General features: G+C 51.2%; 3 protein-coding genes across 6 annotated transcripts; 2 read left to right on the top strand and 1 right to left on the bottom strand.

Annotated features, from left to right (window-relative positions):
* The first annotated feature begins 17 nt into the window (after positions 1-17).
* On the top strand, positions 18-6690 carry LOC149915383 (uncharacterized). Of its 2 annotated transcripts, XR_016459029.1 has the most exons (6): positions 18-184; positions 606-727; positions 1664-1762; positions 2196-2357; positions 3599-4146; positions 6575-6690. XR_016459029.1 is itself a non-coding variant. In XM_090121734.1 (5 exons), the coding sequence occupies exons 1-5, from the start codon at positions 46-48 to the stop codon at positions 3743-3745; spliced, it is 669 nt and encodes a 222-aa protein (XP_089977860.1). In that variant the 5' UTR covers positions 18-45; the 3' UTR covers positions 3746-5189. The 2 variants fall into 2 exon arrangements, 1 of the variants encoding a protein (XP_089977860.1); XM_090121734.1 differs by lacking the exon at positions 6575-6690 and having other exon boundaries at positions 3599-5189.
* On the bottom strand, positions 5187-7998 carry MRPL27 (mitochondrial ribosomal protein L27). Its single transcript, XM_031598664.1, has 4 exons — positions 7897-7998; positions 6552-6674; positions 5752-5819; positions 5187-5605 (listed from the first exon to the last, which is right to left on the bottom strand). Exons 1-4 carry the CDS (start codon positions 7916-7918, stop codon positions 5399-5401), a joined length of 420 nt encoding a protein of 139 aa, XP_031454524.1. The 5' UTR covers positions 7919-7998; the 3' UTR covers positions 5187-5398.
* A 12-nt stretch (positions 7999-8010) lies between these two features.
* Positions 8011-14493, top strand: EME1 (essential meiotic structure-specific endonuclease 1). 3 transcript variants are annotated; one of them, XM_031598660.2, is made up of 8 exons: positions 8011-8797; positions 8870-8997; positions 9186-9260; positions 9728-9846; positions 10282-10417; positions 10917-11032; positions 11714-11903; positions 12416-14493. In XM_031598660.2, exons 1-8 carry the CDS (start codon positions 8110-8112, stop codon positions 12590-12592), a joined length of 1629 nt encoding a protein of 542 aa, XP_031454520.2. In that variant the 5' UTR covers positions 8011-8109; the 3' UTR covers positions 12593-14493. The 3 variants fall into 3 exon arrangements, with proteins under 3 accessions (XP_031454520.2, XP_031454519.2, XP_089977847.1); XM_031598659.2 differs by having other exon boundaries at positions 9186-9278; XM_090121721.1 differs by lacking the exon at positions 12416-14493 and adding an exon at positions 12066-12400 and having other exon boundaries at positions 9186-9278.
* The last annotated feature ends 91 nt before the right edge of the window (positions 14494-14584 follow it).

The following is a 14584-nucleotide window of genomic DNA, read 5'->3' as shown; positions in this document are numbered from 1 at the left end:
CGCCCGCGCGTCGCGTCGCCACGGCGACCTCCGGTCCCGCCGCCAATGGGGCCGGGGGGCGGCGCCGCTGCCGGCGTTGTGCTGGGCCCGGCCCGGCGGGGTGCGGAGCGGAGCGCTGGGGGTATGGCGCGGCCCGGCGAGGAGGACATGGACAGCAACGTCCTGGCCATCATCATCGCTGCCAGTGAGTGCGCGGCCGGGGCTCCACGCCGGGGACGTTGTCCGGGGTTCCCCGCGGCGCCGGGAGCGTTCGGTCCGCTCCCTGCAGCCGGAACGGCTTCCCCTCCTCGCACGCGGTCCGTCGGGAACCGCAGGCGCGGAAGCTCCGCGGGGCCGTGGCCGCGTCTCGAGATACGCTCGGGGCAGCGCGGGGGTACGGGGCGGTGCTGAGCGGAGCTGAGCCGGTCGTGGGACGCGCTCTGGGAACGCAGCCGACGTCCCTTATTACGGCGAGAGAAGCGCTGGGGACGCGCGGTGCCCTCGGTGTCTCGGGTCGGGCAGCGGGCGAGACCGGCTTCCCCGCGCTGCTTTATTCCTACAGACCCCGCGGGCGAAGGAGCTGCGCGCTCTGCCCGCCGCTCACTGCGTCTCCTCTCCTCTGGCAGCGGTGTCCACGTCCGTGTTCATCCTGGCGGTGCTCGTCCTGCTGCTGCTCCTGTACCGCCGGGACCCCACGTGCTGCCAGTTCCTCTGCTCGTGTCGCTTCTTCCAGAGCCCCGGCCAGTGCGTGAGTGCCCCGTGCCCTCGTGCCGGGCTCTGCCGGGGGGGAAACGCCGCGGATCCCCTCGGCGGCCCGGGACGCGCTCTCCTCCTTCCTTCCCTTCCTCCGTTCGGCACGCTGGCGAGCAGGGCTCCGCGTTATGGGGAAGGGGCCTCGCGAGGGACGGGGCCGGGAAGCGGCGTGTTCGGCCGGCGCGGCCTTTGTGCGGTGCCCGGGGATGGCGCTCCGCTCCGCCGCTCCGAGCGATGCCGGGATGGCGGTTCGGGCGAGGGGTGCAGAAAGGCGGCTTCCCCGCTGCCCGGGCCGGGGCGGCTCCCGCGGAGCGGCGGGGCGGTGGGTGCCGCGCTGACCCGGAACGGGACGGCACCGCGCCGCGATTCGGCGCCGTCACACGCGCTGCCCCGCGGTCCGCCCGAAGGCTCCGCGCCGCTTTGTGAGAGCAGGGAGCATTTTCCTCTCCGCGGGAGGAATCTTTGCTGGCTGTTGCTCGGCGCCTTTGTAGGGAATCGCGTTTAAGTGGAGCAAGGCTGCTCAGGATCAGGACTGTAATTGCTTCTCAGAGCTGCTTGCAGCGTTGCTCTGAAACGAGTCCCTGAATAGATAAGCGTTTACAAATTCTGTGACCTTGAACGCGTGCCAGAGCTCTTATCTACACCAGTGGAATAGCCGAGTGCCCGCTTTCCTGTTTTTTCCTTTTTTTATGTCATGCTGTCCCCCCGTGAAAGCTAATACTGCTGAACCTGCGTGAAGCGTCCAGCGCCCGGCAGCGCGGCCAGCCGACACGGGTGCCCGGAGCGGACCTGCTGCTGCCCGGCCAGACCGTGCGGGAGCTCGGGGGGCGGGAAGGGTGCAGGCACGGCGCACGCGGGCACAGCCGGCGGCTCTTCCTCCGGAGCTGCAGCTACGGGACGGATTTCAGCTCACTCCTCTTCTCTGTTCCAGGACTGCCAACCCCCGTACTTCAGCAGCAACCAGCGGCTGGTGGGACCCCAGTGCAGAGCGTCGCGGCTGGAGAGCGCTGCTGAGAATCCTGGCATGCAGGTGGTGCTGCTTTCCCCAAGGGGAGCTGGGGGGAAGGGTAGTGAAGGTCCCGATGACCCTGGAAGGAGACTTGGGAAGGTTGTGGTGTCCCGGGAAGGTCTTGGGGGTTATGAGAGAGGTGTTGGGCTGTGGGAAAGCTGTCCGTGCATAAGAACTGGTGGAGAAGGCCCAGGGATGCTCCAGAGGGCACCACCTTGTCTTTATATGTCTTGCTTTGATTGGGCAGATCCCCTGGACTTTGGGATCTCTAGAGCACGTCTGCATCGTGCACCTGTGGTGTAATTATTTCCAGGAAGGGTTTGCGGATTTCCTCTTTAAAGGGTTCAAGGAGTGGCACCTGTATTTTTGAACCTGAAGCATCCTGAGGTGGCATTGGGCCACCGGCTCCCAGCAGAGCCCGCCGTGCTGACATTTCTGGGTTTGGTGTTTCCAGGCAGAGGAGCTGTTCTGTGTCGCGCCGCCCAGCAGCTACCAGCTGCCCTCCTGGGAGCCCCGCCTGCCCAGCTATGAGAGCGTGCGGAAGAAGGATCGCCAGCGGGAGATCCATCAGATGATCGCAGAGAGGTTTGGGCTGTGGGCAGAGCCTTCCCAGGAGGTGAGCCCAGGGCTGCTCTCTGTTGGTGAGGGCCCAGGGGCAGCGCTGCTCCCATCTGTATCTGGCTTTGGCTCCAGTGATTTGCAGTGGTTATGGACTCTGTTCCCTGCACTTGCCGTTCTCTGATAGCCATTATCTCTGGGAAGGGCACACGGTGTACTCAGAGGCTCCTTTTGTGTACATCTGTGCAGTTAATGATTCATCTCTCCCGGTGCGTTTGCAGAAATGCCTGTGCTGGGAGTAAGGACAGAAATGCTGATGGCAGAGTGAGCCCTTATGATCAATGCTCTGTGCCAGGCTGAGCTTGGAATGCTATTTTTGGATCTGTAAGGCTTCCATGGTTCCTCACTCCCTTCTCCCAGCAGGACACTTCTGACAGCCCCGTGCTGTTACCTCAAAGCGCTCATGGCTTGTTGTGAGCCAGAGGCATTGCCTGCTATGGTATTTAAGATTTGCACTCCAGCAAAGGGCATCTGACACGTAGGTCCGGTGGCAGCATCCCGAGAGACTCCTGTTGAAAAAGTCCTCATTGACTAAAGCAGAAGATAAATATTTGAAACCCTTAGCAGAGCACAAAGCACCTGTTGGTTTACCTGGATTTTCAGCTTGTAGTGCTACAATGCAATATTTGGAATAGTCAGCACTTGGCACTCAGCATTTGGGTTTGTAACTAATGATTACTTGCCCTGATGTGAGAGCGCTGAGGGCAGAGGAAAGCAAGGCCCAGATGCACCAAGGACAAGTAATTGAACTCTTAACATTTCTTGGCCTGTGCCTGAGTGACCTGCTCAGAATTGTGCATGCTAAAGCCCCAAGGGCTTAAATTCGGGAGCACCGAGCCTTGAAAACTCTATGAAGTTACAACCTATAGCCTGCTTTTATAGACCCCCATACAGCCTACACGTAGCTAAAGGGAAGCGAACAACAGTCCTGTTTCAGCAGAAGCCAATTGTTTTCTGGCTTTGCAACAAGCAGTGCCCAGTCCCTGGCACAGGGCAGAGCAGGAACCTAGCATGGCATCCCGGAGGGAGCGGGTGGGATATGCTGTAACATCTCCTGTGGGTTTCTGCCCCACTGCGAGGCAAACAAGTGCCAAGCTCAGCTCTTACCTTCCAGCTCTCAGCCAGCCAGAGCCTGCTGCTCTGAGACCTGGAATTTCATTTTGGGGTGTTTTTGTGCTTTGTGTGTGCTGTGTAAGACGACGTGGGGTGATCTGCTTGTTTCTGATTCTCTCTCAATAGCTGCCCCCTCCCTATGAGCACGCTCTGCGGCACCCTCCAGCTTTTTCAGGAATGGGAATCACCTCAGAGGCCACAGACAGACATGGTGTGCCAGACCCTCCCCAGGCACTGGTCAGCTACCAAAGTCAGCGGAACACAGCTGTGTAAGACCTCAGCCTGCCTGTGCTACTTCTTCCTCCCGTCAGTGACAGAAGTGCCTGGGGACATCGTTTCCATCTGCAGGGAACAGCCGAACCTCAGACCTTCACTCCTATTTCCAATCAGCTGATTGCAGGCAAGTCGGACCCAACTGTCCTGGACGTCCATCCTGCAGCATGGAGAAAACTACGGAGCTCCCCTGAGCATCATGCTTTGACTGGAGTGACCAGGGATGTCTGATGTCTGCTTGTTCTTCCCTTTGCCAAACACAAGGCAGTGGATCAGCAGCAGACCAGCTGCTTTGCTCCGCGTGAGGGGCAAAGCAAAGGTGAAGGTCTGCTCAGTTCCTGGAGGCAGCTGGTGGATCATTACCTCTGTGAGGGTGTGGCAGGTACTGCCAAGCACGCCAGGTATCTGACCTCTGATGGTCGTGTTGTGCTACTTTATCTATTTCTTAGGATATAAAACTGTTTATCAGTGTATCAGACACCAAATGGGATCCTGATCTGTTAGTGACGGAATGAATCTGCATCTGAGCATTGCTGTGTGCTCTCATGGCAATGTTCCTCTGCAGTCTGCGGCAGCTTTATATGAACTTCAGACAGAGATGTGCAGAAACTCAAGGTTGAAGGGATTGTGTCACTGGCAGTGCTGTGTGCAAATACAGACCGCTGAGATAAACTGCACAACTGGGTGTGCAACTGGGAAAGGACAGCAGCGTGGGCAAAATGGCCAGCAGGCTCCATGGGGAATGTAAAGCAAAGGTGGAAACACATTTCTGATGCATTTTACCTTGTCTTCTTTTGCGAGAAGACAATCTATTAATGTCACTACACTACCAATTTTGATAACCTGTTTTCTACTGTAAAGCCTAAGCTTCAAATTGTTTACAAACCTGTAGATAAAATGAGATCAGCTTGGCCATAAACCATCCAGGCTTCTTTCTTTGAAGTAACATAAGCAATCATGGAATGACTCAGGAAAGACAAAAAGAAAAGTCTTCTGGATTATGGCTTTATGAGACACCTCCAGCTGCTGAGTTTCAAATACCATCCCAGACTTGTGCCTCTTAACAGACACTCTAAAATCAGTCATAAATTAGCTTTAAGAGCACAGAATTGCCTCACATGGTTATAAATGGAATGCTTCCAGGCATTTGAGTTAATCAGTGAGGTGAGTTAGATACTAGCAAAAATCTAGCTTTCTGGGATGCAGAGTTAGATACAGCCGGAAAGGAATCTCTCCTTTTCTGTAATGTCTTGGAGCTAAGAAACAAATATAGCAGCAGTGACTAAAAATGAATAAAAATAGATGGAATTATTAGTAGGACAAGTACTGTCATAAAGGTGATTCCAGATAAACTAATTCAGTGGAACAATGGAACAGGTTCTTCAAGGGAAGGAGAGCTACTGAAGGAACACAGGTAACGTTCTATGAACAGTCAAGACCCTCAAGAACTCCAGTGCATTTATTGAATACTCTTACAGTGGCCAGCAGATGATTCCAATGCCTAAACACCAACTGCGTGTGCTTTGGGAGCAAGAGAGCAAAGCACAGTTAATTTCAGAGCAAGAATTTTCTTGTCCTCTTCAAACGGCAGTCCAGCTATAGCAGTCTGCCCCAGCTGCTTCCTCCCATCCATTCCTGTGTCACATGGGAGACTCAGAGCATGGTGACCAACTTAAAGCTTCCTACTTTTGTGGTAGGGATAACATTGATGAAGGTTTTATAAAGAATTGCACCTTTGGGTAGAGAGCAGATCACCTCCCTGCTCTCGCTGCTGCGGGGTGGGGGTACGTAAACCTCTTTAGTGTATCTCACAATCCCATCTTCCAGGGCGTAGAGTGTCTTGTTCCGGCCCATCCCCACCTGGAAAAGAGCCAGGATGGTGTTAGAAAGTAAAGGCTGGAGGTCTTTCACTACAGCAGGCCAGGTCATCTGTCTGTGTTGTTTGATATCCTGGCTTCAATAGCATCTGCTGCTTCACATTTTAAAATAAAATGTGTGTGACTTACGTGAGCCCCTGGATGCCAGCGTATCAATCGCTGAGTAGCCAGAATGTTGCCTGCATGCACAAACATACCTGCAACAGAATGGCAGAGTCAGACTAGAGAGAAATGGAACTCCTTGGAGCCCTGAGGCTGGCAGAAGAACAAACAGTTCCAGGACTTAAAGAGCTTTCTGTGGGAATTTTCTATGGAAAAACTGAAACGCAAAAAGCATCTAAATGAAAATGCTGTTAGGAAATAGAGAGCAAGTGATAGTGGGGAAAAAAGCAATTTTGGTCTTTGAGGAGACTGCTTCTAGAGTATAAAGTATAAATTTTCTATTTGCTGAAGGCATTTGTTATATTACCTCTAATGTTTTCATGAACAAACTCTCTAATTATTAAGCACTGAGCTGCAAGAATCTGTACTTTGGCTTCCTCTGCACATCATAATTCTCCCCTTTGTAAACATCTAAAATACCTAACTTCTTAACACAGCACGGAGGGAAGGGACACTTAAGTTATTAGCTGTCCCACAGGGTACCTCCTCCTAGACTCTGCAGGGAGGCAAAGTATCAGAGTACATTTTCCATAGCAGTTTTGTCTGGCTGTTGCAGTCCTGCTGGCAGGGAGGGCTGACTCACTGTGCCCTCCTGCTGCCACCCTGCCATGGGGACGGGGAGTTTCTCCTGAACCTCCTGTTTCCTTTCTCTTGGAAGAATGCCCCAGCCACCTCCTACCGAAATGCTCCACAATTAACCCAGCTAGCAGGGGATAACTGTGGAAAACCCCATGGGTGCAATAATGCTCAGCAGACATCTGACCTACCTTCTACCTTTTTCACTCCGTAGCGCTTCCCGGGGCTGCGACCACCCAAATTTTTTGAGCTGCCCCCGGATTTCTTAGAAGCGCATCTGACAGCAGCCAGGCTCGTTTGTGGAACGGACAGAACTGGATTTGGAACAAGAACAACAGTAACAAAACCAGCTGAAAAATATATAAGTCAAGTTGCATATTTTGTCTTTTTTTTCTTTCCCAATTTAGAAGGTATCAGTTAAAGGCTTTGAAGCTAAAGGTAAAGAAAAGCCCTGAGGAAAAGAAATCCCAGGGCAAACTGTTGGTTCAATCCTCTGCAAATAGGCTGCATCTCAAGGGCTGTGAAGAACAAAACAAGAAGAAGCAACCAGTACTGATAAAGCAAAATGTGGAGACTCCAATTCAGGACGATACACACACAGAATTACTCCCTGAGCACAAACCCTGGGGCTACAACCAGCACAAGTCCAGGGAAAAGGAATCCTTTGTTACAGAATCACAGAATCACAGAATCACAGAATGGCCAGGGTTGGAAGGGACCCTCAAGGATCATGAATCTCCAACCCTCCTGCCACATGCAGGGCCACCAACCTCCCCATTTAATGCTAGACCAGGCTGCCCAGGGCCCCATCCAATCTGGCATCTGGCCTTGAACACCTCCAGGGACGGGGCATCCACAGCCTCTCTGGCAGCTGTTCCAGCACCTCACCACTCTCTGTAAAGAACTTCCCCCTGACGTCCAACCTAAATCTCCCCTCCCTCAACGTAAAACCATTTCCCCTTGTCCTGCTGTTATCTACCCTTTCAAAGCATTGATTCCCCTCCTGTTTGTAGGCTCCCTTTAGGTACTGAAGGCTGCAATGAGTCACCCCGCAGCCTTCTTTTCTCCAGGCTGAACAAGCCCAGCTCCCTCAGCCTGTCTTCACAGGGGAGGTGCTGCAGCCCCCTGATCATCTTCGTGGCTCCTCTGGACCCTCTCCAACAGCTCCCTGTCTTTTTTGTACTGGGGGCGCCACACTTGGACGCAGTGCTGCAGATGGGGCCTCACAAGAGTTACGGTCCCGGATGGTCTCTGCCATCATCACGCTACCCCTGCCCTGCAAACTCCTCCCGCAGACAAACAGGCGCCGTCTGACCGCAGCGCCCCGCGCCGCTGCCCAACGCAGCCCGGCGTTTTTTCCAGCGATGTCCTTTAACCACAGAACGGCCTCAGAGAGCGCGAACCGGGAACCGGCCGGCACGGTTTCCCACAGGCCGTCCTGTGCTTCAGAGCGAGCCGGGCCTCAAACCCGCTCCACCTCAGCGCACCCGCAGACCCGCACCGCCCGCTGCGCCTCCCGCACCGCCGTTCACTCACACAGCCGCCCCCAGGCCGCCATCTTCCGGCGCCGCCTCACTTCCCCTTCCGGAGCGCTGGGAGGCGATTGGTCCGAACGCGCACGCGCTCACGCGCGCGGGCCAATCGCCTCCCGCTGCAGGCGCATGCGCTCGGGATCCGGCCAGTCATCGCCCAGCGCGCCAAACGCCCGCCCGCTGTTTCCCCCAACAGCCGCTTCTGGAGGAGCTGGAAATGGCGGGAGCTGAGGGAGGCGATGAGGGGCTGCCGGCCCTCGCTGCTCTGCTGCGGCCGCTGCCGGCGGCCGGCCGGGCGGCCCCTCCGAGGGTGTCGTCTCCCCCTCCGAGGCGAGGGAGCGGCGTTGTGATGCTGAGCAGCGACAGCGAGGACGAGGTAGAGGTCGTTCCCCTGTGTGAGAGGGTCAGCAGGAGGCTGCCGCCCGGCGGCCCGACGCGGAGCGCTGCGGGGCCGGGGCTTCTGCCGGCGGGTGGCGGCGATGCGGCTGGGCGGGACGGCCGTTGTCACGGCGGCGAGCGGCTGGCGGTTGGCCGCAGGGAACGGGCTGTTCCGAAAGCCGCGCTGTTACCCGAGGGAGGACCTTCCGTCAGCCCGGGTGTCGCCTTCGGCTCTGGGGGGCCCGCGATCCCCCCGGCTGCCCCTGTGAGTGAGCGTGCGGCCCGGCCTGCGGGGCCTCGGGATAGTGGAGAAAATGCAGAAGCTTCTCCTCCTCCGAAGAAGCCGAAGTACAGCCAGCAGGAAAGGGAGGCGGTTTGCCAGGCGGCCTGGCGGAGGAGGAAGGACCGGGAAGCGAGGAGAAGGCGGCAGGAGGAGGAAAAAGAAAGAAAGAAGAACCTCGCCAAAGTGCTGAAAGCTCAGCGGCCGGGGGAGTGCCAGAAGTACATCGCCGTGGTGCTGGATCCAGGTACTGCTTGCAGCCTATGCTGGCCTTACGGCAGTTCTTGCCGTGGGATCCTGACCTGTGTGCCAATCTCAGTTCTGTTACAGGTTGAAGGTGGGGTGCAGATCCACGCTGCTTTGCAGTCTGCAAATTATTCCTGTGTGGTTGAGAGCCAGGCTGTTCCCTGCAGCATTACCTGGAGGAGGAAGTCAGTGTTATCTCAGGTGTGGGGACAAAATCTTGATTGTCTTGCCCTTTTCTTCCCGTGGTGTTTGCACTTAATAGTAATTGTTTTTAGCATCCCAAGCAAACATTTCTCTAACTTTTTCCCTACCTCAGATTGGGAGCACTGGTTTGATTTTTGAATTGTAAACAGGCTGTGGTCTGGCTGTTTGTTTTTGTATCTGGGCAGGCTGAGGACAGTAATGAATGGACAGAAGAGCCAAATCTCCTGGTTCTGCTTGGCTTGGAAGAGTTCTTGTCCATGGTTCGTAACTACAAGCAAGTAAGACTGCTTATAACTTTTGTGTTCTCTGAATGTGCCTTTCTGGAGAGGGTGGTATTTGCCATCCCTTCTCACTTGGAAGCTATCTATGGTTTTATTAAATCATAAATCTGATCTATACCTGATTAAAAACACTGAGATTGTCTAATGCTGAGTTCTGGCAAGCTTTCTTTCCTAGCTACTGTTTGTTAGAGGTTTTTAAGAGGTATGTCTTAGTAGATGCTGTCAGGTCAAGTATGTTGTGGGGCTTTTTTTGTGTGTGTTTTGTTATTTTTGTTTTCTTTACTGTAATTTGTTACTAGATCAAGTGCTCTCTGTTTGCACCTGAGAGCTACAGGAGCAGAACTTCACCTATGCAAAGACTTAGCTGTAACATCGGGCCATAGGTTGCTGGTCTCATCTGTGCTACTTGGGATGGTTCTGTTCCTTTTTCCTATTGCTCTTTGCAGGAGGCCCAAGGCTGCGCGGAACAGAAGGAGACCTTACAGACCTTTGTAGCTCGTGTGATGGAAAAGATGCCTGGGAAAATCCTGGCTCTAACAGTTGTTGAAGTAGAAAAATATTTCAGGTTAGAATTTTTCTCCTCAAATGTGTCAGTGTTGTCCCACTGAATGAGGCAGTAAGTGTTTACATCAATTCCTTCTAGCAAAGACTGGAGCATATAAAGAACTCCCATCTAGAACTGCTCCACATCTGCTACCTAGGAGCAGAAACAAAGGTCTATCTAGCTCGTCACCACAGTGACCAGTGACAAATACCTGGGGAAGAGTATGAGGGTGGCAAAAATGTTCACAGATACTTTCTTGAAAGGCTTTTTTTGCTCTAAAAATAAATAAATAAATGCCGCAGAGGAATTTTCTTAGTCAGATGTAATGCTTTTGTATTTAATGGGCCTGTTCTACAGATTTGGTGTCTCTTAGTACAGGGTGTTGTTACTGAGTTGTTTTACACTCCAGAGCAGCCTAGCCCTTCAAAATTCCCAATTCAAGCTTCGTCTTCTTAGATGTCTCAGAGCTCAGTCAAAAAAGAGACTGCAACAGGCTACAGTGAATAGGAGCCAGGCAGAAGATAGAGGAGACCAGAGGAAGAAACAAGTTAAGGATCCTGGCCTGGAGATAACCAGACTGGATGTGGAAGCTGTGAGTACAACAGGCATGCAGTTGTTGTCTGCTTCCGCTTGGATGCTTGACCCCATCACATGCTTTCTAGGACTGGGATCTTTAGCTTTTGTTGGTTTACGTGCAATAAGTAGAGCTCTCTTAGTTCCCCTCTGTTCAGTTACAAACCTGCTCTCTCTCATGGGCTAACGTGTCTTGTTCACCTTGATTCTGGAAGTGAAAAATGAATCTGTTAGCATTTCCCATACTTCATGGCCTGCTGATAAAGCCTGTTGCATGCTGCCTGCATATTACAAGAATCTTCCAGCTGATATGGCACTAAACTGCTATTAAACAGCAGGAAACAAAGTGTCTCTGAACGCTTTGCATTAAGCTGCCTCCAAAATGGGGAGGAAATGGGTGTTTGTGACTTACACCAAGATGTTAGGACTGTTTTTTTTTGTTTGTTTGTTTCAGTCATGAATGGAGTTTGTTGTAAGAACACAAGTTGTTCCATTTGCTGTTTCAATTATGTTTACAGGCCTTGGTGGATTTGCAACTCTGCACACGTGTCCAAGTCACTTTTTTTGAGAACTGGGAGGAACTTGGAGAATTTGCCACTATGTTTACAAAAGCTGTAGCTGAAGCACCATTCAAGTGAGTAAGCAGATGATGTTTGGTTATGTTTTCTTTGGAGAGGCTTTGCTTTCAGGCTTACTAGGAGGGACTAGCAGGGGTGGAGGCAGACTTTGATTTCAAGTTGTAGTCTCGCTTGATGTTAAGTCAAGGTCTTGTTCTCAGACTGATTTTTAAGAGTGGGAAGGAAATGCAAGTAGAGTTGGACTCTACAGTACTAGCTCTTGTTCCTCTGAGACTGATGATGAACTATTCAGCTGTTTGCACCGATGAAAAGGACAGCAACGTGTTTGGTGGTGAGAACAAAGAAAGCAAACTTGGGTACACAGTCCTAGCATTCTTATCACGGCAGCTGCAGTATTTCATGTCTCAGCCATGAGAAGGGGTGAACTGAAAAATGACAAGTGAAAGTGTGTTATTGTCCTTGACAGTCAGAAAGTCAATTCTTACTTACTGTTCTTTGTGTATGTTGTCTTCTGTCAGGATTGCTCCCAGCTACAGTATGGTTCCTTTTTCAATGGAAAATATTGGCCTACGTGTAGGAAATTGATGTAGAGAAAGCAGGGTCACCTTTTTAGCATGCTGATGCCACTGGTGTCTTTAGCAGCACAGCATGAGAGGTGGTTCTCTGGCTGTGTGGTAACAGGTACAGGAATTTGAATTTTTGGGGGAGTCACTTGTTTTTCCATCCTTTCTCCACAGGCGAGAGCAGCAGAATACAGGATTCTCTTTCTACTTAGAGAACAAGTGGTGCAGAGGTGTGAAAGTGGATCATTCTGGAAAGGGTCTCTTTGAAGTTTGGAAGAGACAGATACAACAGTTTAACCGGGTCAGTGGGGAGATGGCTGAGGCTGTTGTGTCTGCGTACCCTTCTCCTCAGCTGCTAGTCCAGGTAAGGATGCCTCCTGCATATGGAGGGCTGTGTGCAAACAGCCAGCTACTGTGAGGATGGTAGAAGTAATTTGACTTTGTATTAGCTTTGACACAAGGATTCTGTACAAAGTGTTCAGGAAGGTGGTGAACAAGCTCAATTCCTTGGCACACATTGCTTTAGCTTTACAGAGCAGACTACTGACGAGCCTGTGTGAGAGTTTCCCTTCAGAGAGAAAAGCCAAAGAAACTGCCAGTGACAAACAGTAACACAGCCCTGCTTTACTTGTCCAGTCTTACGTACTGCAGTGTCACACCTCGCAGTGTTCTGTTCACCTGTTCTGTCTGAGCAGAGTTTGGGGTCTGTCTGCCTCCAAACCTGTAAGTGAGATCTGGAGTGAGACCAGGGGAAAAATGTGTTTTCATTGTGAAAGTGTGGAGCTGTCACAGGTGTGTAGGGTTTATTTATTGATTTTTTTCTTTGAGCAATGGATGCAAAGAGATGATGCCATCATTCCTTTGTGCTGCTTGTAGGCCTACAGTAGATGCTCCTCAGAGCAGGAGCGGGAAAACATGCTGGCTGCCATCCCTGTGCGCCGCGGTACCGGGGTGACGGCAACCTGCCGCCGGGTCGGGCCTGAGCTTTCCAGGAGAATCTATCTGCAGATGACTTCCCACGATCCTGATCTCTATTTGGATGTCACTGGATAGCCCAAATGAATGAAGATCTTATGGTTTCTCTGGTTGTATTCATCTTCCTTCTGGGAAAAAGTGCCTAGAGGACAAGTGAGCTCCTCGATCGCAGCTTAAGGACTTGAAGCACTTATGGTCTTTGTCATGGTAGAAGGAAATTGGATCAAATTGCTGAATGGCTGGCATTTACACAGAAAGATGTTGAATGTCTTCCATGACAGCATGAATTGGACATGCCTTACAGCACTGGCGCTTTTCTTATTTGTCAAAAGTTCTTCCAAGGGCGTAAATCATTTTCTATAATAACATTAATTATTTCTTAATGTGCTTCCTAGACTTTGGACAGGTATGACTTCCAGAGGTCCCTTCTGACCTCGAGGTGTTCTGTAATCCTGGCATGTCTTCATTGACTGTTTTCCACTGGTATCCAAACTACAAGTAGATACCTTCTCTTTCTTCAGTGTGACAAATGGCACTGCTCAGTGTGGTGCTGCCCCCAGCACCTGCTCTGGTGAGGGAGAAGAACTTTACTTCACAAAGTAGGCTTTTTTAAATTGTTTTCTGCTGTGCCAGATGGGAATGAGTAAGACTAATTTTCGGATTTAAATTTAGGCTGCCCTGATTCAGTCTGCAGACAGCTTAATCTATAGAGGGTCTTGAAATCTGATTATATGTGCTGGAATTATGAGACCTAAACAGTTGGCAGGAAAACCTTTCTTTTAATTAGGTGGGGGAACATGCTTTTCTGTCTACAAAGCCATCAGCACTGGTGTGCACACAAGGACAGTTGAGGTCATTTGCTACAGAGGCACTTACTGAAACAAGTGCTGAGTATGAATTGAACTGCATTCAATGCATGGAAGTTACCTTTTGGAAAAGTGCCACCTCAAGTGGAAAAAACACCCATGAGCTGCAGTGGCTTCACACACAGTGGGTGTCTCGGTGTGGCCAGTAGGTGCTGCTGACCTAAACTGACAAATCTTATTAGCCTTGCATTTGCTGCCTTAAGCAGGACTCACTTCTAGATGGTAGAGCTGCAGGTTGCTGCCAGGTGCTGACAAGCAGCTATGTTGCTTTGAGTGGTGTTTGCTGTATTTCTGGGTAATAAGCAGTTAAAGATAATAACCTCTTAAAGACCATGGGTTAAAAACAAAACCTAAACTGTTTCAAGGAAGCTTAGAAAACATGTGCAATATACTGCTGTGTCAGAGGGATGGGAAGCCTCTCTATCCTTTTATTTTAAATCCATGCTATTGATTTCTTCTGAAAGGCAGTGAGAGAACTACAGGTGTATCATAAAGCTATGAGAAGGCAAAGGCTTACTATTTCAATTATGACCTTGGTCATTGATATGAAATGGCATAGATGACTTCCTTGTAGTAGTGCAATAACAGTGGAACAGAGGAATTGCCATTCCTTGTGTCAGTGTAATAATGCAATCATTCCAGGTATGACAAAAGAGGGAGCAAATCAGGTGACAAACGCAGCTATGTCTCTGTGGAGTTTGTAGCATGGTTATTCTGAAACCTGCACTTGCATCATTACATTTACACTTCACTTTGTTTTACAATCACAAACCCTGTAAGGATATGACAAACTTGTTTGGTTTTCCTCTGTGTGGAGATTATTTAGAATAATTATGCCTTTACACAGCTGAGTTTTCTTCTTTAGACAGTTTGCCAAACCTCCCAGCCTTTGCAAGTCCCAGGGTGAAGAGTGGGCCAGGCTTTGTGCTGCTGCAACAGTGCCACCCAGCGCTGTGTGCTGCAGCAGCTTTCCTGTCTGCGTGTCAGATCCCTTCCCCCCCCCCCCCCCCCCCCATACTCACAGTTTTTGACAAGACTGCAGGCTGGCAAGAAGCCCTTCTTGAGCTGTAGCTCCTTGCTGGTCCTAGCTGGCTAAAACGAGTGATTACTGTGTGCGGTCAGAAATCAGTTTTAGCTGTTTCTAGGATATGTAACTAAAACAAATGCTGTCCTGTATTAACGATACAAACATTCACTTCAGACA

Source organism: Phasianus colchicus, chromosome 20 (assembly GCF_987193195.1).
Source record: "Phasianus colchicus chromosome 20, bPhaCol1.hap1.1, whole genome shotgun sequence".
Classification (NCBI taxonomy): domain Eukaryota; kingdom Metazoa; phylum Chordata; class Aves; order Galliformes; family Phasianidae; genus Phasianus; species Phasianus colchicus.
The sequence above is the reverse complement of the archived record's forward strand: the minus strand, read 5'-3'. Positions and strand labels throughout refer to the sequence as shown.

Bases quoted from the DNA above. Each gene is read 5' to 3' on its own strand.
- LOC149915383 (XM_090121734.1), top strand. From the start codon at position 46: ATGGGGCCGGGGGGCGGCGCCGCTGCCGGCGTTGTGCTGGGCCCGGCC. The intron at 185-605 runs GTGAGTGCGCGG...CTCCTCTGGCAG, and splicing joins GGCCATCATCATCGCTGCCA to CGGTGTCCACGTCCGTGTTC. The intron at 1,763-2,195 runs GTGGTGCTGCTT...TGGTGTTTCCAG, and splicing joins CTGAGAATCCTGGCATGCAG to GCAGAGGAGCTGTTCTGTGT.
- MRPL27 (XM_031598664.1), bottom strand. From the start codon at position 7,918: ATGGCGGCCTGGGGGCGGCTGT. The intron at 6,675-7,896 runs GTGAGTGAACGG...TTCCAAATCCAG, and splicing joins GGCGGCCTGGGGGCGGCTGT to TTCTGTCCGTTCCACAAACG. The intron at 5,820-6,551 runs GTAGGTCAGATG...ATTCTGTTGCAG, and splicing joins CGGAGTGAAAAAGGTAGAAG to GTATGTTTGTGCATGCAGGC.
- EME1 (XM_031598659.2), top strand. From the start codon at position 8,110: ATGGCGGGAGCTGAGGGAGGCGATGAGGGGCTGCCGGCCCTCGCTGCT. The intron at 8,798-8,869 runs GTACTGCTTGCA...TGCCAATCTCAG, and splicing joins CGCCGTGGTGCTGGATCCAG to TTCTGTTACAGGTTGAAGGT. The intron at 8,998-9,185 runs GTGTGGGGACAA...GTATCTGGGCAG, and splicing joins GGAAGTCAGTGTTATCTCAG to GCTGAGGACAGTAATGAATG.